The following is a 26,080-nucleotide window of genomic DNA, read 5'->3' as shown; positions in this document are numbered from 1 at the left end:
TGAAAATGGTCTGCACACCCTAGAACAGCAATGGGTGTCTAAAGCCTGATGGTAGAGTTAAAGATGGGTGAGAAATTTTCTCTGTGTTTGGAGAAGGAGTGAGCCTATTATTTGTACTAATAAAGGGAAGACTGTGTGTGTAAAATGTTTACACAGATTTACTTAAGGCCGTCCTCGCTTTGAATGTGAAAACTGCGATGAGTAATGAGGTTTCTGAGGACACCCGTTGGTTGGAAGCTTGCTCAGCCTTTCGTTGGTGTTTGATTTCATTTGGAACAGCAAATACTCACTCTGTGCAGTGGGTGGGAATCACACACCTGCTAATTTAGGGTTAGTGGCTCGACACGACACTTCTCTCTGCAGCCACTGGATCTCACACCCAGGTAACACCCCCCCCTGCTTGGCTGGATCTCCCCATGTCCCCCCCAGGCTCACCCCACAAAATGCTGAGCTTCCTCCAGGTCCTGCTCACTCGTGTCTTGCCCCTGCCTGCCTTCCTCCAGCTGCCTGCTGGAAACCCACTGCACCTCTTGCTGGACACGCACTGAGAAATGCTGCTCTGTGTTTGCCCTGCTCTGATCCTCCTCCTAGGGTGCCTGCTCCTGGCCACGTTATCATTAATTGCACCCCATTAGTGACAGATCCCTAATGGCCCCAAACACCCTCCTTGCTACAAAATGGGAGAATTGGTGAAAAAGAGGGGAAAAGAATGCTCCATTGGTCCAAGGCGTGTGAAGGTGAGAGGCTGGGAGCACAGAGGTGGAAGCAAGAGGCAGCCCTGAGCAAAGCACCCCTGAGCAAACCCCACACCAAGGAGCTGGGGCAGAGCTACGTTCCTCATGCCACTGTGCCAGTAACAATCCAGTTTGCAAGTTCAGAGCACACCAAGGTGACTGGTGACAGGTTTCTATCATGGCACCTTGCCTGTGATATCTGTTTTTGGCCTTCTTGTCAGTAAAACACTGTGGTGTGGGGACGTGGTGTGGGCAAACAATCAGCAAGGCCACTGGTGAAGGACTCCAGTGCAGTCCCCAGGTAAAATCCTTGGTCATGTGGGATTTTGGGGCTGGAAGGTGGACGGAGAGACCAGACCCACGGGAGCTCTGCCAGGGCATCCTACTCGTGGTACTTACTCTGAGTCTGAGGTCTCAGCATGTCCCGTTCCCACATGGACGTTCATGGCCATGCCGTTGAGCTGGTCTCGAGACTGCTCCCTCCGAGCGTTTTTTACTGTCACCCCCGAGTCCGAAGGAGAGCGGACCCCATCGTTGGTCCCCAGGGAAGTAGTCCTGGATGAGATCGTGGTCTGGTTATAATCCGACAGCTTTTCCCGCAGGCGATTCTTCATATTCTTGTCCATAAGAGGGGGAGGGTAGGTGACTTTGTTCTTTAAGATGCCTTTTAGAGAAGAGAGGGAAGAATCAGAATTTTGAAACTTATCAGTAAATTCATTTACCAAGCTGAGCACATGCAAAAAGTGACATTTTATAGTTCTTAATCAGAATTCCGCTTTGCCACTTTATTTTGAAACCAAAAGATTAGACTTCACCAGCTGCCTACTGGCTTTAGTTCGTTACACAGGTTGAAGCCATTTGGAGATTGCTCTTTCCCCGTGCAGCTGCTGCATTAACTGATGCTCATTAACGCCCCAGCCCCCCAGTGTGCTGTGACGTGGTGCTGGCCACCTTACCTTTCCTCTGCTCTGGCTGCTGGTTATTCTGGTGGGACAGGGGCCTGTTCTCCTTCTGCTGCCCTTCGTTCTCTTTGTCCTGCGGCGCTTCGTTGTTGTGGTTCATCTGGTTTTCCCTGTGGAGCTCCACGTTGACCTTGGTCTCCACTTTGAGTTTCTGCTTGCCGCTGGGGTCCTCGCTGTCGCTGGCCGTTATGCACTCTGTGGGCCAATAGGGTTTCACATGATTGGGAAGGGTATCGACTGCAATGCAAAAAAACACTAGCTCGAAAACCACTGTTTGATAGGTTTTCTCAACCACTGCCCAGCCTGTCTCATCTCCTGCAGCTGGGGAGTGGCTGTGTGCCACACCAGAGCAATGCTTCCGATGATCTTCGCTGGACTACGCTACTCTGGGGTGCAGCAAACCCCCCAAAACATTTTTGTCAGGATGAGAGGGTGTCCCTGCGAGGCTGCTGGCAATCTGAGAGGTGTGAGACCAATCTGCCCTCCCAGCTGTCCAGGGATGGCAATCCCTCGGGCTCCCTGGGGATGGTGGTTTTTTAGGGATGAGGGCACCTGAGGAACTTTGTGCTGTGTCTGTGCAGAGCACACAGCTCGGACACCCCCTTACCCCTTTGTCTAAGCTAACTAACCTTCCGAAGACAAACTGCACCTAGGAATGGCCATACCCTGCCACACAGCGCTGGTACTGGTGGCCAGTGCTTTGGTTCCGCGATCTCTCCTGACCCTGCTGAATCCACAAGCATCTGCTGCATGAAGAGAGGCAGGTATTTCTTCCTCCTGCCTTCAAAAGAAGCAGCAAAATAACCCTTCTTCCTTCATGTGAGATTTTGCTGGCTGTGTAACACCATTTCCAAACGTTGTATGCTAGCCTGATAAATTCGTTCCACCTACTCTAAAGCTATTTTAAATAAGATACACCCATTGCTGTTCCCTCCCACCAGGAGTACCTTTAGGTGTGCTGTGGAGAGGGCCACGCTCATTATTTTTGGAAGTGGATGTGTTCCACTTTTTCTCCGGCTCAAGCCCATCTTCCTCGCTGTCTGATGAATGGGAGGAGGCGTAGGAGCTGCTGTGTTCGTCGAGGGACAGCTCACTGTCAGAGTCCGAATCATGCTCTACAGACATGGAAAGGGGAAATAGAGCAATGAGAGGGTGAGCAGGAGCTGGACACGTCCGTCTGATTGCATGAACACAAAGACAAGGCAGGCGTCTGGTTTAGGGCATGCCAGGGAAGAGCACTTCCAGCCACAGGTGTTCTCAGGATTAACTCACAAGGACTGTGGCATCCACCTAAGGAATTATGGAAGCACACTGCTCTGCTCAGCTAATGGGCAGGACCCTTTTTTTCTTCAAGGGGGCTGCAGAACAGAATGGGGATGCTTTTTTCACTAGTCAATACACAGAACAGCAGCTCCACAGCATCTCAGCCAACACAACACGCAGGCAGAGGTACCTAAAAATATCAGGAAATCTGCAAATGCACTCTTAAACACTGCTACAAGGCAACAAAATTTAATATCAAGACCCCAAATGAAAGGAAACCAGCCAAGAGACAGTTCTCATTTTCTTGTACAAAACACATAGCTGTAAAAGAGGATATTGCCTCAAGGTCTCAAACATGAAAAGATGTCCAATTAAAAATCAAGAGCAGCAGCGCATAATTCGTGAGAAAGAAGAGGGACGCCAGAAACCATCAACAGTTGTGACAGCTGTCAGCTTAAAACTGAGCCATCACAAGAAGCAGAAAGATCATTCCATTCCAGAATTCCCTGGTAAGGCAACCACTGCACAGCTCGTTATGCCAACAGCACAAGGGGAACGAGGCACACCGAGTCGAAGTAACTGCTCCTCCTCTTACAGAAGCCTTTGAAAAAAGTGCTGAGAAGGATAAAGGTTCACAACTGGGTCAAAGCATTTTAAAGAAATTCTTACCGTTGGATTTAGAAGGATTCCTATGAAAAATGGAGGAATCCGCTTCAGTCTGACCAGCCCTTGCTTGACTTGAGGATCCACTGAGCTTATGAGCAGCATCATCCCTTAGAGAATAAAAACGGGACAACTTTCTTGGTCACTTCACTGTTCTAACAACAAGGCAGACATGCAGATGAGATTCTTCTGGTCACAGACAGCTGCAGCACATGCTAATTAACCTGCGCTTAACTGATTTTCAGAGTAGGTACTTTCACAGCAAGACAGGTTATGTCTGCCTTTGGAGACATGAATTGCACCCTGAAAAAGCCTGATGTTAATAAGCTAAGTCCCACTCCTTGAGACACATCTGTATTTTACCAGGCAAGCAGCACAGCCCAAATAGTTAACAAAATAGCCACGTTAACCACTGCACTAGTGGAAGTCCCCACTGAAGATGCATGCAAAAGAAAACACACAAAAGTAAATGACAGTCACAAGAAGCAGAACGGTTACAACATAAAACAAGATGCACTTGAACCAAAACATTTCTGTTTGGCTTTTTCTTTTCCACAAGAGGAATGAAAAGGGAAAGGCAAGCACCTGAAAGCCATGCACCTGCCACCTGATTACCTGAGAATATAAGCAAGGTAGCTATTGTGGCTCTTGGCTGACCTGACGGTGCTTTCTAGGGAGACAGTGGATTCTCCAAGGGTCGTGCGATACATATTTGGCTCTTCTATGTACGTGTTGTTACAGTTCAGAGATCGCTGAAGGAGAAAAAGACACAAAGGAGTAGTGAATGACAAGAAGAACTTGTTTAAGCAGCATAATGCAGTGGATTCCTAACCTTCCCAGGCAGACCTCTCTGTTCAGCAGGGCACACTAACAGGGACAGAGGGCAATGCACAGCACTGATGCAGAAGCTTGAGCCTGAGATCTGTAATTGATTTTCTTTCTTCAGAAATTTTGTTCAAAAGACTCAGACCACCCTTCCTTACATCTTCTCTCCTACAATTGATGTAACCAACTGTAGAGTGTCATGCCTGAGAAATGGAGTTGGTGATGGTCTCCTTCAGCTTATTGCTTCTGGTGGCCGGCTGGGCACTGGGCACTGTGTGCCTTTATGGCAGAAAGATTTGAAACGTGACTTGAGACTCTGCTATGAGCCATTGAGGACATTGGAGAGAAAGCCTGCTAATTTTTGCATTGTTTAACTCGAGTCCACATGTCTCATTAACATTACTGCAAGCAGATGGGTAATCAGATCAAAGCAAGATTTTTTTTTATCTTTTTAGTGTTTTTCACCAGGGTCTGTGGGCAGAGACCTGGTTATTCAGCGCAGTGCTCTGAATGCCCATGACTTGTGAAACCCAGGCTCACAGGCCCTGCTCATCAAAGGAGTGTCGGTGCCTCACTTCCACTGAAACCAACTGCTTAAAAACCATTGCAGAACTAGGCCTTAATACCTCTTCCTCAATTTCCCACCTGATAATAAAATCTAAGTATGAAGGACTTAACATTTCCTTGTTAAAATAGATTTAAGCAATGTCTGTGTTGTAAACCAGATGAGCAAAGGCTTGTTCTCTGTTTTGAGAGTAAATTGCAGTGCATAGCACAACTCTAGTCTGCATTACTGAACTTTTTTTTCCTCCCCAAAACAAGATTGCCAAATCCACGTTGCCTCTTTGGAAACATTCCTTGGCCCACGCTGGCCTCTCTCATCCCCAGCCATCCCTATACTCTGGGAGATTAGCTGCAAGCTGGCACAGCCAGAACCATGTCAGGGGATGCACTCACAGTTAAATCTCATGGACAGCTGCAGGCCAGGGCTCAAGCCCATGATCTGATCCTATTTACTGGTGTAGATGCCACCAGGTTTGCAATAAAGTTGGAGGGGTAACCAATTACTTCAATTTACAAGTTTCAGACTGTCCATCATATAAGTCAACAGGACTATAACCAGAACAGTGCAAGGACCAAGGTGGTTCAGCACACCCCATATACACTTTCTGTCTTTGAATTTTGCAAGAATAAAAAATAATCAATTCCTACTGAAAGTCCACGTTACCCATCAAAAGCCTCAAAGGAACCAAGTGGTTTTTGATGCCAAGGAAAAAAAAATCCCTCTCAGATGTTTTAATTGAAGCAGTAATCAAAACTTTTGAGAGAAGCCATCAGTAATCTTTGTAAAAGTCACTTAAATAAATCAGACAATTTGCTTAGTTATGGACAAGCCACCTGCAAGTGCATTTTTGGTAACTTCTACCAGCATGAAGGAAGTTTTTTTCCTTTTTTTTTTTTTTTCCTTACAGTTAATAATGTAGCTCTTGTGGCAGTGGAATCATCTGGAAGAGGTTTCTTGCCAGTTAAAGTGTTCTTCAAATGCTTCCTGACTTCTTTGTTAAACACGCAGTGGAAGAAGAAAATGAACAGCCCCTGGATCATTTCAGAGAAAGGAAGAACAAATATAAATGATTCAATACTACCAAACTGCAGATACAAATAGGTATTAGAGCACAGTCGTTTTGAACCAACCCCTGAATTCTAGGTCACAGTCAGTGATTTCAATAGCAATAACTATTTCCTGCCTTTGACTGAAATAGCATTGACTGATCTCCTAGGGCTTCTTCAATATTTGCTTCCAAGTTTAAATGTGCATCAAGGGCCTTGGAAAATATATACAATGATGTATTCCTCCAGGATTTACAGAGCAGAGCTCATGGTAGGTCTCACTCTGCCCCATAGTTTGGGAAGAAACATTCTTCTCAATATGTCCAGTGAGGACCTCAGTGTCCCACTGATGGACATTCCAGGGAGTTTCAGGGCTGTACATGCATTAAGATTTTAGAGCTTTTAACACTGATGATGAGACAAAATCAATAGCAACACATCAAAAATGAAAACCTCTGGCAATGGGGAACTTCTGTGGTAGGTGTCCTTATTGCTGTTGCTAAGAGAACCTGAGAAAGCTTTGTAAGACATGGAGAGGTACTGGTGGCACAGAGGTCCCAACTTTTGTCCCCATGTTCATCCATTCAGCAATATCTCAAGGAGGGAAAACTGCCCAAATCCCCAGGACTGGGCAGCTATTGGCCCACCAGGAACACCCAACGATAACTTTCTTTGGGGGTGGGGGACATGCACGTGTATGTTTTCAGATGTATTTGCTCTGAAGGAATTCATGCAGCTGCCAAATGGTTATCAATTCTGGTAGGAGATACAGTTTATAGAAGCCAATCACTCATGAAGTTGCAGCTGTACCAACATCACACGATGCCTGCATTTCATGACTTCAGCCAAAGCAATTGACTTAGAGTAACTTTAAACTTCAAGTTCACTTTCTAAACATTCAATCAAATGCAATCTTAGTTGGCATTAGCACTTGGGGATTATTCATTAATAAAACTCACATAAATGTCTCTTTAAGTTCAAAGAAGGTAATGACGTGAAACGCCACATACCACGGTGCCTCTCTGGGCAAATTTGGAGAATTCCAGCTGCTGGCTTTCCTCCCTCTCATTGGGTTTATATTTAATTTAATTTTATCCTAGGCTTGTGGAAGCCTGGTTTTACAGCCTAAGTGGGTATCTTTATTTCAGTTGCAGTGGCAAAATATCCTTCCTCCAGGCTGGTCCATCTGATGTGCTTCCAGGGCATGGACAGGCATGGGAGAAGACCTACCAGGCTTCTTTTCCTTCTTGGTTGCCATTTGTGGCTGTTGTGCTGCAACCAACAGGAATGGCCTGCTAGCAGCAGCTGTTTGAATATTGCAGGCACTTGCCAGGACAGTTTCTGCCATCCTTGGTCACTTTCAAGTCGTGACTACATGACTTTGTGTCTACTTCCATGCCAGGTCTCCTACAAAAACTGTTCTGCATCTGTAGTCAACAACTGTGCTCACCGGGACAAGTGATCCAGTAAATCCTTAATACGAGTTGAGTTTGGAGATCATTATTTGACTCATTTTCTTAAACAGTAACTTCCTTTGTGGAAGCAACAGGATGACTGTTAACTGTAAGCATGCAGAAGACAGTAGCAAAGATTTTCCCTCTGGGAAGACAGAGGTATAATTGCCTACTGTTATTTGTCTGTCACAGGTTACAATATTAGAGCACTTATCTTAGAATGACTGAAAGTGAGAGATGAAATTACTGAAAGCAATGACTTTGATGAAAAGAACCCTCCCTTTGAGAAAAGAGACCAAAAATTGTACTTAACATCTTAACAACATCTCAGTTACCAAGTTAGCCAATGTTTATCCGTTTTGGGGGCACAGCAGTGCACTCAGTGAGGTTTGCCGCTGGCAAAATGCTAACTTACCTGCAGGCAGCTGAAGATGGCAAAGAGATAGTGAAACGTCATGACATCGCTGTTCACTGCCATCAGCCCCAGCAGCCACGTGGCGCTGATGAGCAGCAGGAGCAGGAATGCCGTCCGCAGCACGGAGCTGTAAAGCACACAAGGGGGTTGCAGCATGAGAGGAGACATGAGGAAAGCCCAGCTTCCCAACAGGGGTGGGACCACGTGGAAGTTCAAGTGCCCTTTCCTCCCTGAGAGCACACACAGACATGGTGAGGAGCACGCCTACAATTTGGGATCTAGAAGGGCCCTTTGGGCAGTGCCCACCAGCCCCCTGTTCCCAACTCCCTCCTTATGCTACTCAGTGACTCTGAACATTCGGGTGATAAAAAAGGTGATTTCTTTTCAAGTCTGCTTCCAAGGTTTCCTTCAAACAAACACGGCTGTTTGCCAAGCCCTACGGTTCAGCCTTGTTGACTGTGAGGAAGAGATGTGTGGGGTGAATGGTCAGGTCCATCTCATTTCTGCTTGTTGAGTCCACCTTCACATTCTTTCTCCATGTTACAGCCCACGGCTCTGGATTGAGAGCACTCAGGGGAGTATTTGTTTGCCGAAAAGCATTATTTCCACAGGCAATTGCAAAGGTTGGTCACAATTCCAGTGGCAAAAGTTTTGTGTTATGAGTAAAATAGCTGCTATTAAGTAGCAATTACACTCCATTTGTTTAGGAACGTTTAAAAAAGAAACTGAAAAAAAATCACCTGACAGCCGATGCTGAGTAAATAGCTTGAAGAAGCCTTTTGTAATCTCATTCAGCTACCTGTTTGGAAACAGGGGCTGTCTTGCCACTAGCTAATCGCATTATAGCTCACATGTAAATTCTGAGCTTTGGGCAAAATCAGAGTTAATGGGAACAGGCTGCCAGGACAGCCTGGAAAGGCGGCAGGTTTCGGCTTGTGGGCTTTCTGCTCATCCCACGGGGAGCAGGCTGAGGGTGGAGGCTGGTCCTCACCACAGGAGCCTCAGTGCGTCCCTGCCTGACACAGCTGGTCATCCTGGCGTTCATCAGGGAGAGCTTTCTGAGCCATGGGTGGCCACAGGGAGACCCAGAATTATACCTACCAGGAAATGCCAGGGTTGAGGTTAAGGGACAGTGTAGTAGGGAGTATGATGAAAGACCTGGAAGACTGTAATGACACCACACAGAGACTGATCCTTTCTCTCTTCCCTCTCTTCTCCTGCCTACACTTGTCAGCAGTGCATAGCACTGTGGTGGTTTTACACCAAGGGTACCCAGGGATAGGTGCTGGTAAAGAAACTCCAATCGCCTCTGCCAATGCAGACCGGCTCCTTCTCCAAATATCTTACTTATTCCAACCCTGATGCCTGCTTTTGAGCAATTCTGTCCCTTTGTTATTCTTGACCAGATTTATTTTTCTACAGGTTTTTGAACGCCAACTTACATGACTCCAGTTTTTTCAAATGAACGTTGCCTTCGTCTGCACGATGCTTTCATTGCTAGTATGAAGATGACAGTGTTTATCTGGAAGGGAAATTGAAATAACAGCATGGGTTCTTTCTCTTATTTTGTCAGAGCTCAGTTTTCAATGACAATAGAATTTTTATCTTAACATGGTTTGTGGTGCTAAGAATATTTTTCCTTTAATTTACATGTCTCTTCCAGTTCCAAAATTCATCCTGTTTCAAGCCCACATCAGTCAAGAATGTCCTGGGACTCAGCCTGGATGAAACACAGCAGTAAGATTGCTTGAAGGCTTGAATGAAACAAAACCTCAAGAATAAACTCAAGAATGGCTGTTCCTGTCCAGACCAGAGTCCACTCGCCCAGCATCTTGTTTCAGCTGGGGCCAAAGCAGAATATAAGAATTTAATAACAGGGTTTGGTGATAATTCCTCAGAAAGCCCCTCCAGCCTCTGCTGATTTCCAGAGGTGGGATATACTCGGTGGGATGTTTGTACTTAATCACTCATTATGAATAGTGATGCTGTGAGTTTGTTCAGTCACTCACTTCCTGAAACCACACAGAGCTCCACCATTGCTGTCATCTGGTTTCTGGGAGTTTCTAACTCACCTCCCTGTGGAGTGATCCTGTTTGCTCTGAACCTGCCACCTCCTGCTACTATTTGTGTTAGAAAAGGCAAAGCTGGCTCCTCAGTTACATTTTCCAGACTACTACACTATTACAGACTTCTCCCTGTCCCCTTCTCTGCAGCCTTCTTCTCTTAAGGCTGAAGGTTCTGGTCCACTTAGATGCTCCTCCAGCAGGGGCTGTCCCCTGTCTCTGATAACTCACAACCCCAATCCACACTGCTTCCAGGTCTACTTCATACTTTTTCTGTTGAGGAGACCAGAACTGCACTTGGTATACAAGATACAGTCACATGCATATTTATCTTCTGGTGATCTGTTACTGAGAGAAGTTTTGAGGGAGACAAACTCCAGCCAATTCTTTAGAGTTCCTGACTTACGACTTACTTAATATTTCTTTAGGACCTCTGGATGAAGTGACTTGTTACAGCTCATTCTATTGACTTGTTTTATAAGCTCCCTGACCAACAATTCAAATATGGAACAAGGCAAATGTGAAAAAATAAGCATCTTTCTAGCCACAGAGATATCTATCAACAATCTTTGCACTGGCAAGCAGCCCTCTAATTTCCAAGAGCTTAGTTTAGCTCCTATCTTATTTCTTTAAGCAGAAGATGCAAACTTGAGCATGTTGGCTTCAAACGTAAAGAATACTGCTGCTTTGGGTTGTGACTACTGGTTGACAAAACATAAAGGAAGAGGTAGTAGTAAGGAACAGACAGTTCAGGATGCCAACTGTACCATACTTACAACTACAACGATTACGATGGGTCCCGCAAAACTCCAGATCAGGGTGTCATGAACAGACAACCAGCAGAAATCAGGGTTCCCATAGCCTTGTGGATCCAGACCAACGGCAAGCCCTGGGTCACAAGATGGGGAAAAAGGACATCAGAAATGCGCTGGTGAGATCTTTTATACAAGCAGGCACAGCAGTAACATTTTGAAATCACTGTCCAACAAACAGAAGGATAGTGGCAAGATGTGTTCAGTAGGACAGTCTGGGAAGTCAAAGTCAAGACAAGCATCGAAATAAAACTTTTGTAAACCAAAACCTTTACACTGGTCATCCCATACCAAATGACACATCCCACATCAGATGAGTTTTGCCTATCAGAATAAAGCTCAGCTACATAAAAACTGCAGTAAATGCAGGTCCCAAGTTAATTCTGTTCCAGCACAATTTTATAGTCATATTCACACAGAGCGATGAAGCCTTCAGGGTGAATGACAAGCAGAGGAATTTCAATAAGCCTGTGCAGTAGAATGACATGAATCATAACCGAGGAGATGTCTATACTACAAAAAAAAGTGCATTCTTAACTGCTGTGAGCTTACTGTCACTAAAATAACACCAGAGACAAAGGAACTTGGGAACTCACGGGATTTAACTGCTTGAGCTCAGGAGCGGAGGCTGAGACTCCCTCTGAGCCAGGTGAGTGCTCACCTCACCTTGCTTTCAGCACTGCTTGAAATGGAGTTTGGTGATGCCCCCAAGGCAATTGAGTTAAGAACACACCTTTTATTGTTTTGTTTTTCAAAGCCTGGATATTTCCTGGGGATTCTCAGTCCAACCTCCACCTACTGGTTTGCTGTGCCCTCTGATTTTGTGACCTACACCTTGTGCCCATATGGCAACAGGCCAGGATTTCTGCCTTTGACTGCAAAATACTGCAGAGTTCCTCCTTCTTCAAGAGGCAGAAATTGATCCCTGTGAAGCCTTTGGCCAATGCCATATGGTAAATGGCTGCAGCACGTTGTTTGGGCACTGGGGCACCTACTGAGCTGAGCGTATGCCCTGCCTCAAGCAGGCGTCCAAGGTTCACGGCAGTGCCCTTCTCCATAAAGAGGATTCATGCGTATTAATAAACACCTTTTGGAACTGAAGCCTGTGTACTTTGACAAAAAGACACCAAAAAAAAAAAAAAAGGGAGAGGTAGTGGTGTTTCACCCTCTCTGCATAAAACTGGCCCACAGCCAGTACTCACATCTGGTACGGGCCCATGGTCTATGAAAATTAAACTGGCTCTTTGGCAAAGCGGTGGATATCGGATCTGTTTTCTCTGAAGTGTGGAATGAGATGGGCTGGTCTCTCCCTCTGCTCCCATTGGCCCTTCCACCACTGCCTTCAGCAGTTGCCATCCAGAAAGAATTAGCCATAAATGATTAAGGGACCATAAAGTATTTTATACCGATGTAATTCTATAGACACAGGCTGTTTCCCAGGACTTGATTTCCCCATTAGTGGGACTTAAACTACGGTTCGACCAAACATCTGGCTCGGAGAGTAACTGGCACACTGCAACATTTTTTCACTCCCCAAATCCGACCCTAAAGTTCTCCATTAAGCAAATAGGGCAAATTTCGGTCTTCAGGTAGGCGGTTCAGATTTTACTGGACTCAACAATATGTGAAATAACACTTCACCCAAAGGCAGAATTAAGCCAATGGCAATTTAATATAAAGAACCATTCTGGCACACTGATTAAATGCTCCAGGCTTTAAGGACTAGACCGAGTGTGCAGGCTGCACGACAGCTCACTGGTGCTCACGGGAACCAGGGCTGAGCCCAGCAGCCTGTGGGGACCAGCACCTATTCCAGCAGCATGCCAGGAGCACACCGTGGGGGCATGCTTTGACTCTTCTGAGCTCCTGCAGGCTCTGCAGCAACTGCACATCAGCCTTGCCTTTTTCCTGATTCATCACCTTGCTTAGTATTTATAGCAAATTTGGAAAATGCCATTATTTGGGGTATACTGATGTTAGGGTGACATAAGAACCTGTTTTAACATGAGCACACCCCATGGCAAGCAGTTACTGCATGTATATGCCAACTAGTTAGCGTGTTGCCACGAAGAGGGGTCTTGCTCAGTGCCAAATCCAGCCCTTTGCTTCTGAGGCAAGGAAGTCATAAAATCCCTTTCCTAGATGGATCAAGCTACATCTTAAAATGAGCCAGCTTAAAGCGAATTTAATTTGCTTTAAGCAAATTCCACTATTGCTCCCCGTGGAGGAATATTCCAGATCCTTACGCTTTTCATGGCTGTAAGCCTTCTCTCAACTCCATCCTACATTTATTCGCAGCAATTTGCTTTTGTATGGTGTGATTAAATGGGGGTCTTCACCACTGGAGTATTCTCTAGGTAAACATTTTGCTAAGATTTTTTCTTCCCGAAGTTCAAGGTTCCTGTTTTTAAGCAGCCTGGTCCCATCGCAGACCCCTTAGACTACATCCCAGTCTGAAGTGAATGTCATTTTGAGCATGGAAAATAGGAAAAAAATGAACAAAACAGGGTAAATCAACTGCTACTATCAGTTCATTTTTTTTCAGGAGAGCTGTAATAGAGATATATAGGGCTAAGTATCTTTTAAATAAAATTATAAAGCCATTTGGATGCCCAAGACTAAAATTCTTTCCCATATCTAGACTTTTCCATTATTGAGAAATATACACAATCCTTCTTTCATAAAAAAAATAAATTAAAGAAATCATGTTTGAGATGCGTATTAAAGAAGTTGGAACCTTCTTATTCTTTAGATATTAAACTTTAAAATGTATAAAAGAAGCTTATTTGAAATACATACAGTAACAAAGCTATCCAGGGGCAAGAAATACCACATTGTGCTTTTTATGATGAAAGATTTTTCTCTTCAGGTGATTTCTAAACCTGGAAGGGCAAGCTAATGGCTTAGCTTTCTTCACTCTTCATTCAACAAAATCCTCTGACTTTCTCAGTAACAGAGACCTGACATTTTATTTAAGTGAACTGTCAATCAGTAGATTCAGAGTTCATGGTACAGGAGACAAACTGGAACCACAATTCATAATGTATGCATGATTTTAATACTGAAAAACAGTTCCATATTACAGAGAACAATATCTGATTAGAAAAATGTAAAAATGGGTAATATTGTAATATTCATGTTGCATAATACTGCTGTTGAGAAAGTCCCAATTCATTTAAAATTCGGGAGAAACCAAACGTGAAATAGAAAATCCTTCAGATGAAACAACTGAAGAGTTATGTGTTCTGAAATGCAAATTGTTTACTTCCTTTAAAAATATTACTTCTTTTCTACCCGAAATGATGCTGCCAATTATCTCATGACACTTAATATTCCTGAGTGCATTGCAGTAGTCTTGTGGGTACTGATAACAGTTACGCAGGTCTGAAATGCTAGAGAAAACAAAGACAATTTCTATCTGAACTGTCAGGAGTATGTCCAGAGTGGCAGAGCCTTCTGAGCTGCATCTTCTGGTGTGTCCTGGATAAACTGATATAATTGGAAAATATTTATGCACAACTTGATATGGAAAAACTTACCACCTCTCCAGAAAGGACACCCTTTCTCACCTATGCTATGTTTTTGTATTACTCTTCCTTATGTCAAACAGAAAAAAACAAAACAAAACAAAACAAAACAAAAAAAAAACAACAAAACTCATGTAATTGCAGAAGTCTAACTTGTTCCATAATATTTTTGCAAGCGTACATGATTGATAGCTATTTATTTGATCTGAGAGACATCTAAATCTCTGTCATTGCTGACGGTATGTTGTTATCTGCAAAAATAAAAGCAACTGGGTAAAAGTTAACTGTCTGCCTATGATTTGATTTCCCATATGGCAACAGATACATGCTGAAATAGCTGAAGCAAAAAACCCCACTCCAACTGTTCTGCGAAGCACGCTTCCCAAGGAGCTGTCTGCCTGCATTAACGCAGCACCATGTGCTTGGGTATCACTGGAAATGTCTGACTGCAAAAATAGCCACGGCGAGGGCGGAGATAGATGTGCTCCTGTGGATCACCCTGGAACAGTTTAAAAGATTACTGCCTCCAGCTTTTCATTACTTTTCCACAACTGAAAGTTATTGCCTTTGTATCTGAAATGATGTAAAAGGCTGCTTGAGTATTCCCAGCTCATTTTCATGCCAAGTAAAACAGAGCTGCTGAAAACCCCTTCAGGGAGCGTTTACTGTTGGTCAGGGGTTCTGCAGTGGGAATGTCCAGGGAGGGGAATACAATGTCCTGTGGGAGCATCACTTCTGAAGCCGCTGGAGCTACCTCTCCTGGGACTGTGTGTCCATATCCTGGGGCTAACAGCACAGGGAAGGAAAACTTACAAAGACTACAAGCAAAGTTGTTAAAATAAAAACACTCTTGTTCCCAAGCAATGTTAACAATTCCTGTTTTAATCTGGGTGCAATTATGTTTGTAAAACCCTCAGTATCATTTCAGCTGGCACTACAGACATTTGGTGTGCAGATCTGCCAAATTCAGGCTGACTTTCTGCTAATTGTGACTTGGTGATGCCCTCATGCAGGAAAGCACTCAAGTAACAGCAGTAGTGGAGTGCATCCATAGCTGGATGGGGTAACTTTTATGGTTTAGTGGAGGACTTGTGTGTGGTAGGTCAGAGGTTGGACTAGGTGATCTTGGAGATCTCTTCCAACCAAGATGGTTCTGTGATTCTGTCAACTTTCCTGTATCTGGCCAGCGGAGATGACAGGGAAAGCAAACAAAGCAGTGTGTGGGCAGCTGAGGGTACCTGTTATAATGGCAGGAATGCCCCAGCCAACGACGTAGTAGAATCGCATGTGCCCAAAGTTGATGTTCCTCACTTCTGTCAGCATCCGGTAGATGTGGAGCTGCTCCACGAACATCCATGCAAAGGTGCTCATGTAGAAGTAATGCAGGAGGATGGCAATCACCGTGCACACAAACTGCAGAAGGGAAAGGGCATGGAAATTAAAATTGCTCTTCTGAATCATGCAGCCTGGTGAGTCACCAGCCCCCAAGAGCAGATAAAAAAACGTGTAATAAAAAGGTTTTGGCAGAAAGAACATACTACCGTTAATTTACGTTTCTGTCATTTCTTCAGAGTTTCAGAAAAGCTGTTCATATTGTGAAAGCCATATATTTTTATATTGTTACGTGGCCTGTTCTGAGTCTGGCTTGGCTTTACCCTATTGGTTCAATGTGCTGTCGGTTGCTGCCCTTGCCCTTGCCCTCCAGGTTCTGTGCTTAATTTCTCTGTGCATATTTGCTGCCCAGGTGACAATTTTGGCTCTTCTGACTGAATTCCTTCTGCTCACAGGCAGGACAGGGCTGGCAGAGCTCCCGGCTCTTTCTCCTGATGTGGAGCAGGAGGTGAGGATGCCGCTATGGAGGCTGCAGACCCTCTGCCCTACCTCATGCACAACTCCCTCATGTGTAACACCACTCCAGCAAATTCTGCAACAGCGTGTTTAACTGCATCAGCTAACCCAGCCTCACTGCAAAGGCAACAAATTGCTCCTGAGAACTGTCATCCACATCTCTATACTGACTTGGTGTCACCTGTTTCCACATCAAGGGCCAGACTATAGGTTTTCTGTTACTTTTCCAGTGAGAGAGCTATTTCTCCAAGGAATTGTGCTTAATTTGGTACAATTTTGTTTTGTTTTAAATTAGACAATGTGTTGTGCTTGATATTAGTAAAGAAAAGTACATGGAAACTCTGCTTTTTTTTGGCAAAGGTAGACAGGAGGTGAGAGAGAGAGCTTAGATTTTCAGTTCAGGACCTCCTTGCCCTAAAAAAACTTAATTTCTGGGGAGAGAAACTGATGCAGTTTCAGACCAGGAAGAGTGAGCATGCTGAACGTGAGCAATAGAAATTTTCTTACTAGTTAAATGAAATGTCTCTCACAAATAGGCAGAATTTGATGTGATCTTACGTGTTACTTGCCATGGCAGTAACTCAGGAATGAGCACTGACAGAAATGATATGAAAAGGAGACAGTGAAGTTGCATTAATATGAACATAAATAGGTAGGCATGAGACTGTTTGGCCATGCTATTATTATTCTCAAAGCTGGAATAAAAATGAACAAGAAGGGTGATGATTTTCATTTGGAAAGGGATAGCAAGATAAAGGTCTGTTTCATTTACAGTCTACAGGAAGTCTTTAAAAAAACTTGAGAAGCAAAGGCATGGACACATCCACAGGCTAAAGCAGTGGCTATCGCAATGACATCGTGACAGTCCCAGGTCAGGATTTGATTTTTATGCCACACCAGCAGTACAATGAGGACCACTCAGCTCTGCCAGCTGGAGAGCTGCAAAAATTAAGGACCTGCTGAAGCCAAAGGAACTGGGTCCTCAAAAGGAACTGGGTCCTAAGAGAAACAGCAACAGTGGGCAAACTGGCAGCTGAAGTCAACTTTGTGGCCAAATGGACACCCTGAACCATCTGATTTTCACAGATTTGCATTTTGGCAATATCTGCCAACCAAGTTTTTCTCCCAACTAAATAGTTTGATAGCTGAAAATAGGAATGACCACAAGATTCCTACAGATGAGATAAAATCTATTCATTAACCTCCTTTCAAAAACAAAGCAAAGGATTCTGCCAAGGATCTGTTGATAATCTTGAATTAAGACCACTTTGAGAAACCACACAATTTTTGTTTCAAAGTATTTTACATAGTGTTTTTGATTTCAGTGTTCCTTTTTAGCATTACTTTTGGTGTTACTTGTGTTCTTCCATGCCATAACACTCAAAACCTTAATCCATGCTTCTCTGTTAAATTTTACTGAATAAGGGAATCATATAAAGATCGCCAGCTTTCTGAATTCACTCACTGTATCAGCTTTATTCCAACATCAAGTGTAAAAGTGTAGCTCACCAAACAGAAGACCTTTCCTCCCTCTGTGTAAGCAGGGCTTTTGTTATTTCTACCTGCACATGTATATGAGTAGGCTGTTGCCCTGAACATTACCTTTTTCAGGTAATGGCAAAAGAGACAAAAAAAAAAAAAAAAAAAAAAAGAAATCACTTTCTATCAATAGTCCAGGGAAAGATTAAAACCTCACCCAGAAATGTGACTGTTAATTTACAGAAACCCATAAAAGCCAGGCTGGATGCCAAGTAGCACAGCATTATTTGTGCTCCAGCATTCTTTCCCTCTTTATGTTCATCAGTGCATGACTCGTTAGACAACTCTCATTCCATACAGACAGATGAATAATTGTCTCAAGTAGACATGGTTTATGGCCCTTCTAACTTCTCAAATTGACTAGGTAGGCTGTAAGGAGCGGCTTTTTGCTCTATGAAATATATTCTGCAACTTAAAAGAACTTTATAAGTGGGTTAAGGGTTTGGGGCATTTCGCTAAGTCCTGGTAACAGCATAGGACAGGATCACACCAGGAGCCCTGAAACATGAAAATGTTCTCAGAAGAGAACAACCTCACAAAGTACAACCATCAGTAGTTGTGGTACTGCTGAAGTGAACTGTTTTGCTGTTCATAAGCATTTGCTTGGTACTTCATGCTATTAGAAAAGGAATCTGGAAATGAGCAGCCATCACTTACTACCTGACTTTTGGTAAGATGCTTCAGGGATGTGGGCTTGTCCCCCTGCTCCATGGTATTCATGTCAAAGAACTGAAAGTATATAAACTTCCTGTAGTGAAAGGCAATGAAAAATGGGTGTTGTGCTCAAGAAGGCATGGGAAAGGTCAAGTTACACAGAGTGCCGTGGATCAATTGGCAAGGTGAGTTCGTTTGAGCAAGTTATTTTAAGATGCAAACTCATATATTATGAAACAAAGACAATGCAGGTCAAACATGATATGAGACCATATCCCAAGGGGCAGGTCATTGCAAAAAACCTGACTGTAATAGCAGCTAAGGGACTGGAGTTCCTGGTGCAGGTAAATATCTGAATACGGGACTGAAAGCAGCACTGTGAGCTGAAAAGTTTTGTCCAGTTTAGTGCTGACAATCTTCCAAAAGGTAAAGTGGAGGAAAAAAGCCCAGAAAAAAAAGGCATGAAAGAAAAAAAAAAACTGAAGAAATTAAGCAGCTCACTTTTACTTAGTTTTCCAAATGAAATACTGTTGATTAGAGGCTTCTTGGGAAGACAGTTTTTATAACAGAGGTCTTTCAAATCCATTATGAAAAGGTCTTGACAGCATCCAGGTATTGGAAGCTGAAATTAGACAAAATCCGGCAGAATCTTTAACTGGGATGAGACACTCTGGCACCTTAAACTAACAGAAGTAAGGAACTCTGCCATCCCATCAAATCTCTAAGTCAAGATACTTTCTAAAATATATGTTACAACGCACATGAATATCAGAATCCAGGGTGATATTTTAGGCTTAAGTTACACAGAAAGTGAGACTACATGGTTAGGCATATTGGTGTCATTACCATAACAGTACTGAAACTCATGGAGTGTAGGCATTTTCTCCCATTTCTGTTGCTTGGACAATGTGGAATCAGCAGGGTTCATTTATTTTTTTATGTGTGTTTTCATCTTAAGATTGTGCTTCCCTTTCAAGATTTAGATTAAAACATGTACAGTAAAGGACTTCTAGAAGATACATATTCTGTAGGGTGTTCAGATGATCCCTATGCTGATATTTTGCATATTTTTCATATCTGTAAAAACAAACTTGTATAATTTCACATGCTCTTTCTTGCATCTCATCTCCTGTATGTCTGCTGATTGTTTGGTAAAGGAGCCTGAGAAGCTTGGAAGTTCTGGAACCCTTGCCTGCTTGTCTCCTACCAATCTGCATGGCAATGATGACTTTTGAGATGTCTACTCCTAAGAATTAAGAGCAATACTACATATAAGACTACATAACTAAGATAGCAATGAGGTCCTAGGTAAAGAACACACTTCGTGTGTGCTGTATATCTCATATTCCGTTCATTCATGGCTTGTGTTTCTTGACTTGCACAATGCTGGAGGTGTCTGCACTAAGCTTTGGCAAAAGGTATGATGAGCTGAAGCCAACGGTCACTGTGGCTGGAAATCACAAAACAAGGTGACAGGTTTCCTATTGATTCTTGGATGTAGCAAGCTGTCCCCTGCCTGGCAAGTGGCTTCTCCAGCATGGCCATGATGGGTGTGAGACATGCATACAAACACCTGCACAGCAGTGCCTCACTGACAACCTACCAGGAGCCAACACCAGAAGCTGTTTGGGCTTGTGGGGTACCTGCTGCAGGAGAAATTGGAGAGCCTTCTACTGGACAGACAAAGCAAGACAGAAAGCATTCTGATGGAAAGGAAGGAAGAAATCGGTATTCAGGGTTCATTTCCTGGGATAAGCCTTCAACAGGGCTGCTGTCATGTTTTTCCTCTGAAAACAGCCCATAGATCTATATCCTGGCATTGCTATTTATCACACAAAATACAAAAGAAGATAATCAAACTGTGATGTTTTTCAAAAGACTGTTTAAGCCAAGCAGAAGTAAAAAAGAAGAGAAAGTGAAACAGATGGGAGCAGATAAAAGTCACAATATGAGCCCCTAATTAAAGCTTGACAACACTCTAGCAAAAAGGATGAAGTAACTCTTACCGGGTTATCAGTCTGGTTGATTCCAATGAGAAAGACAAGCTCGGAGAAGAAAAGGGCAGCCACCAGGTTTTTGTGGATGCTGTGCAAGTTGGAGCGCAGCGTGCGGATCAGGACCAGCAGGATGAAGGTGATCAGCAAAGCCACCAGCGAGATGGAAACGGTTGTGTAAGTGACAATCTTCAGGGGAAGCACCTCCCCATTCTGCAGACAGACAGATTGACACAGCCTCTGTGAGTTTTTCCTTTCTTTTCCTCCAATCAACTCTATGTGCTTTCATTACTACTGAGTCAATCTAGAGATCTGCTTTAGGACCAAGAGGAGTGGGTCATGCCATCTCTTGAGTCACTCAACATTTTGAGAGTGTATGAGCCGTACCCAGAGGGAGCAGGGTTAAGCAAGAATCCCAGTGAATTTGAGGCTGGATTGCCCATGTTGAGGCTGCCTTGAGATGCTGAAAACCTGACGGTGTTTATGTCCTTGTTCATGCCATTGTAATGCTAGATGTACCTAATAAGCCCTTGAAGACTAAAGGCCTTGAAAATCAGGCTGGGATCACCCACCTCTCGTTTTGAAATGTCCATCAGGACGGCAAAGCTGGTCAGGTGGCTGCACTGGCACGCAATATGGCTCTGGTTTCTGGAAAACAGCTCGCATCCCCGGGAGGACCAGGCACCTGTTCCGCCAATCCTGGGGGGAAAAAAGGCATTTCTGGGAGCCATCCTCTGCTCTCGCCCGTGCCTCCTGCTGCGATTACTCTCCAAGACAGTTCTTGCTCCACTACCAGAGAGGAATGTAAGTACCAAGACAGAAATATTTGTAGCTGTCACCTGCTTGAAAATGTCATCAACTTAAAAAACCTTGAATTGATGTATTTTCTGATGTGACACCTGACTTTGCCTGCCAGCCTTTGTGTTTTTGTAACCTTCTGGTTTGAGTTTAAAATAATCTTTTGAAAAATTCACTTTTGTGTCAGTGACCACACAAGCAAGATGAGGAAGCAACTGCACAGAGCAAACTGACCATAACAGGGTGCTGCCACCTCTATGAGGTAAAAAATACCCAAAACACAGACATATTTTTCAGTCATCTCTATTTCCCTAGACTTAGACATTGCTTGTAAAGCTCTTACGTGAAATACATTTCTGCAGAAATATGATTTTGTCATGAAGTTTCTCTAGAAAGAAGACAAGAAGTTAAAAACAATAAATAATATTTTGTATCTAGAAATCTCTTGTATTAACATAATGGAGGAACTGCTCCCTTAAAAATTCTTTCCTTTTCAGCCTTGTGTAACTCCAGTGATGGCAGAAATGATTTTGTATCAATGTTAATTATTCTATTCTGAGGTTAATGAGTAATAAAAACAATGTTGTAGTTACTGAAGGAGTTTTTCTCTTTCAGATATATCACAGTGATCTTCTCCATTCAGGAATAAAACACTTGTAAAACAGCTTTAATATCACTTTCTCTTGAAAAGTACTCACTTTAAAAAAAAAAAAAAAAAAAAAAAAAAGCTCTTTTATTATGTTTAAAAGCTGCTTTATAATTGTGGCTGTAAGAAATCACAGACAACAATGCCACTGAAGTTGCCAGCAAATAGCAAATGGATGAATCATGTTTGAGCTAATGAGTTCTTCAAGCCTATACGATGTTTAAAAATTTATGAAAAAGGACTTGCCATTCCCTCATAATTGGCAGAATCATCTATACCTACAAGCAAATAGCACATCAAGAAATTGCTTATCTAACCTTTGTCCTGATATCATCTCAGACTACTTTACATGCAGGCAAGTGGAGTAGTTTATTATTGCTAAGATAATAGATTTCTGTTGCCTCTTCAATCCTTTTAATGATATAATCTTCTTAAGCGTTTGACTAGGAGGCAAACATTTCCTAGGCTAGTGTGCTCTTTTATTTCCAGCACAGGATATTGCCTTTTAGTGAAATTTTCCATAGGTTTACTAGAGTTTTGGGGTCATTAGGACGTGAGTAACAGCTCTTCCTCCTAGCATGGGCTGATAATATCATCTTCTCACTATATACCTGGTTTTATGATTATATATGTAACATTTAAAATATTAAATCTTTACTTGCAGAACATGTAGCCACCTCTGGACACACTTTCTTTTGTTTTATCCACACTCCTGAAATATCTCCAACAGGACTATGCTGCTTCCACAATCCCATAAACTCAACAAAACACTCATGAGAATATACAATTCTTCACATTTTGTAGATCTTCAAGAACTATATGTCTGTATTTTTAACTTTACTAAGTACAAGAGACCTAAATGAACTATTTTTGAATATTTCATCTCCTCACTCACACTTCCTTCCTAGAGTCAAACACCCTCTGCTTATGTTTGCTGTCCTGTATCAAAACTGCTTTCTAACAACAGCAAGAGGTCTAAGGTCCCAAAGAAGGTATTTTCTTCCAGTTTTCACTAATATAAATAAAAACAAATACTTAATGGATGATGGAAGGAAAGGTAAGTTGCTTATCAGTGTCACTTTCTTTGGGTTGACTTTTGATTCAAAAATGATCTTTCAGATTTATAACCTTTAATCTTATCATTTTATCTGCAAAGCCTCAGTTCCTTTTACCAATGTGAAGGCTCATTTGTTTGTTTGTTTGTTTTAATATTTTTTGCACTGGCCCCAGCTGAGGCATCAAGGGTGAGTGCCTGTTTGCCTTGCACTCTGTCCATAGTCACTAGGGTGTGATAGAAGATGCAGCCTATATACAAGCTGAATCATCTTCTGGAGATGACCTCTTAAGAGGAGGGCACGGGGCAGTTAGAGTCCTGACTTAAGAACCTCAGCTAAGTCATGAATCCAGGCACTGGAGCTAGACCACAATGAAGCTAGGTACAAATTCGTGGGCAAAAAGAGTGAGCAAACATATGAAGATTGTGAGATTTATTATTGCTGGGTGAAAACAAACCCTAGAAAGACATGATGGCACTGCGTCTGTTAGAAACCACATGGCCAGCCATTTCTTTGAAGAGTTATGGTGATTATTTTTATTTTTCTCAGGTTGATGGGAAGGGAGTACTTGGCTCCATTCCACCAGGAACTAGTTGCCACTTGAATAAACTAAGTGAAAAAGGTTTTCCTCCAGAATTATCCTCCTAGCCAGGACTTCTCTGCTACCGAGACAGTTGCCTTGCACAGCCTTAGAGAAAGCAGAGACATACGTGATGGAGTGATTCCAGAAGACACAGACAGGCTTCGTTCTCTCCTCCGTTTCCAGCATGGCATACTCCACTATGATGGGCTTTTCCACCAGATTGGGAGGAAGCTCCCTGTCACTGTGAATGGCTGTGCTCACTACGGGTGTATTGATAATAGGGCGGTTTGGTAATCTGCAGAAGGAGAAAAAAATCACAAAAATGAGCTAAACGTTAAGATGCAAAGCACAGATTTGGTAGGTTCTGTAAATAAAAGATTTCCAGTTGCTTCAGCTCAGACAGAGAGGTAGTTGCACCATCAGCCTTTCACATAGCTGTGTTTCCAAGGCCTGTTGGCTCTACTGTTGCAGTTGGGCTCCTACAAGGTGCCAGAGGAGGACAAGAGACAGCACTGCAGTGAGAACTGCAGCACAGATGACATTTGGTTCATATAAAAGCAGCTCTGACTTCTCTGCATGCTCAGAGAAAGGCTGGACAATTCACAAAAAGGTTTAAAGCTCACCTCAAGCTCCTTCGGTCGGGATCATAATTTTCTGGCAGGAGATGTCCTAGGGACCGGTAGATAATGACCATGGCAACAGTATGATGGCTTGAGTCATCTGGGTGTCGCTTCCTTCTCTTTGCAAATGTGCTCTCAGGGCTTAGTGCATCACTGTTCACCTTGGAGGATAATTTTTGATTTGAAGGCTTCATTGTAGGTACTGCTATGGAATTAACACAAATATTAAATTCCTTCCACACAACATCAAAGCTATCACTGAAACTGGTAATTTTGCTTTGCAAAGATTCAGAAATATTTCCATTGTTATAATGCTAAGTTTACAGCGCTGAGCATGCTCCTAATGTCACATTCTGTATTTTAATAACATTTTAACACATTTCATGGTTATAAAACTAAATCAAATATCCATTGAACCGTGAATAAGCATTTTGCCTGACTACAAAATAAGCCATTTCTAAGCTAGAAGATCTGTAAGTACATAAATAATCTGTGCATGATTTAGGGAGAACACTGAAACAACATCCATGTCATTATATTGCACATATTTATGACAGAACTAATGATAGTTACAAATACAATAGGTCACACAGGATTGCTGTGTGCTAATTCTTTTGTATAGTGAGCATCCAGTTTTGGCAAGAATCTCTTAAAATTCACATTCCTTTTTTTGTTACAGAAAGGATACTCCATGCAAGCAGGTGCCTCATTTCTGAGGAAGAAGACATACAGATGTACAAGTTTACTCATTATCGTGTGTTATTTGCAAAAATGTTATTATTTCCCAATTCCAAGGATATTCAGCCACGGTACTTGTATAATTACTGCAGAATTACTCTCTATTGTCCCTTGTCCAAGATGCTGTGGTTTCCTCTCAACCATCTCCAGGTACTTCAGACGCATGGCAGGTACCCCATGGACTCCACAACGTGCCCCCCGTCCCCCTGCCCTACTCAGGACCTTTTTATTCACTTTCAGGCTGCGACAGCACAGCTCTGCTCCCAGCTGGGGATCCCCCACCTCCCACGCCCCCTCCTTCCATCTCTGCAGGGACCAGGGAAGGTGGCCGCGGGGGGAACGTCTTGGTGGGAACGGAGGCAGCGCATTTCTCTTGCCTCGACACGGCGGTTCGAGGGGCCGCCAGCGGGACCCGACAGACGAGTACAGCCAGTCACGCAGCCCCCCGCGCTCCCCTCGCTGCCAGCAGGCAAAATGCCTCAGAGGTATGCACAGCTGCTCCGGCCCTAAATAATGTTCGCTTGTGCAGGCAATCGCCCCGCTCTCACCCCTGTTCCACCACGACCAACCACGTGTCCTTGGGAGCTGGTCAAAGTTGCCACCCGAATGTCAGCAGAAGGATTTTACCTTTCCGGTCTGAAGGTCTGAACAGCGTATCTGGGAAGATAACAGATGATTCCAGATCTTTTGGATAATCTTCCTTAATCTCATGAAATCGTGGTATTCTAGCTCCCGTAAAATTAGACTTGTCAAAGATGTCAACAGCAATAACTGAAGGAAAAAAAAAAAAAAGTTTGACATAAAACTCACTTTAATTCTTTCAAATGTAATATTGCAACAAAACGGAACATGACTGAAGGGGTAAAATATCTCCACAACACAGAGAAGGGATTTAAAACCCGCAATATAGAGTCAAATCTCTCTCAATTAATGCTTTGAATGACAACTAAAAGTCTGTGTGTCACCATTGATAAATTTATAAAATCACTAATTTATATGGATTGTGTAGGCAAAGAAAAGGCATGTACAGCCCAGTACTGCAAACATTGGAAATAAAAGTGGTATGTTCCAATATCAGACTTGCTTCTGCGAGGAAGGCCAGATCTGCTGCTTCAGGAATATACTTTTTCTACATCTGCTTATCTGATTTTGCAGTTTAAAGAAAACAGCCTGGATTTTACCTGCGAATACTCCTTAGTCCTCCAGCTCCCTTTCCTCTACGCTAACAGTTATTCTCTGGCTCACCTCATCAGCTCTGGCTGCTGTCTAACTGCCA

At 43.2% G+C, this 26,080-nt stretch overlaps 1 protein-coding gene across 5 annotated transcripts in view; it reads right to left on the bottom strand.

Moving 5' to 3' along the window:
- CELSR1 (cadherin EGF LAG seven-pass G-type receptor 1) overlaps window positions 1-26,080 on the bottom strand; it is a 161,010-nt gene that overhangs the window by 2,623 nt on the left and 132,307 nt on the right. For 2 of the 5 annotated variants that reach the window (XM_084506384.1, XM_084506386.1), the window contains exons 20-34: window positions 25,432-25,575; window positions 24,070-24,271; window positions 23,574-23,741; window positions 20,937-21,063; window positions 20,377-20,577; window positions 15,568-15,742; window positions 10,767-10,879; window positions 9,370-9,449; window positions 7,928-8,054; window positions 5,918-6,043; window positions 4,238-4,374; window positions 3,629-3,732; window positions 2,644-2,811; window positions 1,691-1,933; window positions 1,134-1,398 (exon numbers count right to left, since the gene is read on the bottom strand). In XM_084506384.1, the coding sequence (XP_084362510.1) occupies window positions 1,134-1,398; window positions 1,691-1,933; window positions 2,644-2,811; window positions 3,629-3,732; window positions 4,238-4,374; window positions 5,918-6,043; window positions 7,928-8,054; window positions 9,370-9,449; window positions 10,767-10,879; window positions 15,568-15,742; window positions 20,377-20,577; window positions 20,937-21,063; window positions 23,574-23,741; window positions 24,070-24,271; window positions 25,432-25,575 (2,380 nt within the window). The remainder of the gene's footprint in view (window positions 1-1,133; window positions 1,399-1,690; window positions 1,934-2,643; window positions 2,812-3,628; window positions 3,733-4,237; window positions 4,375-5,917; window positions 6,044-7,927; window positions 8,055-9,369; window positions 9,450-10,766; window positions 10,880-15,567; window positions 15,743-20,376; window positions 20,578-20,936; window positions 21,064-23,573; window positions 23,742-24,069; window positions 24,272-25,431; window positions 25,576-26,080) is intronic. The other 3 variants (XM_084506388.1, XM_084506385.1, XM_084506387.1) reach the window with 3 other exon arrangements.

This window comes from Aythya ferina, assembly GCF_964211825.1.
Source record: "Aythya ferina genome assembly, chromosome: 1".
Taxonomy (NCBI): Eukaryota; Metazoa; Chordata; class Aves; order Anseriformes; family Anatidae; genus Aythya; species Aythya ferina.
Note: the sequence above shows the minus strand (reverse complement) of the source record. Positions and strands in the feature narration are given on the sequence as shown.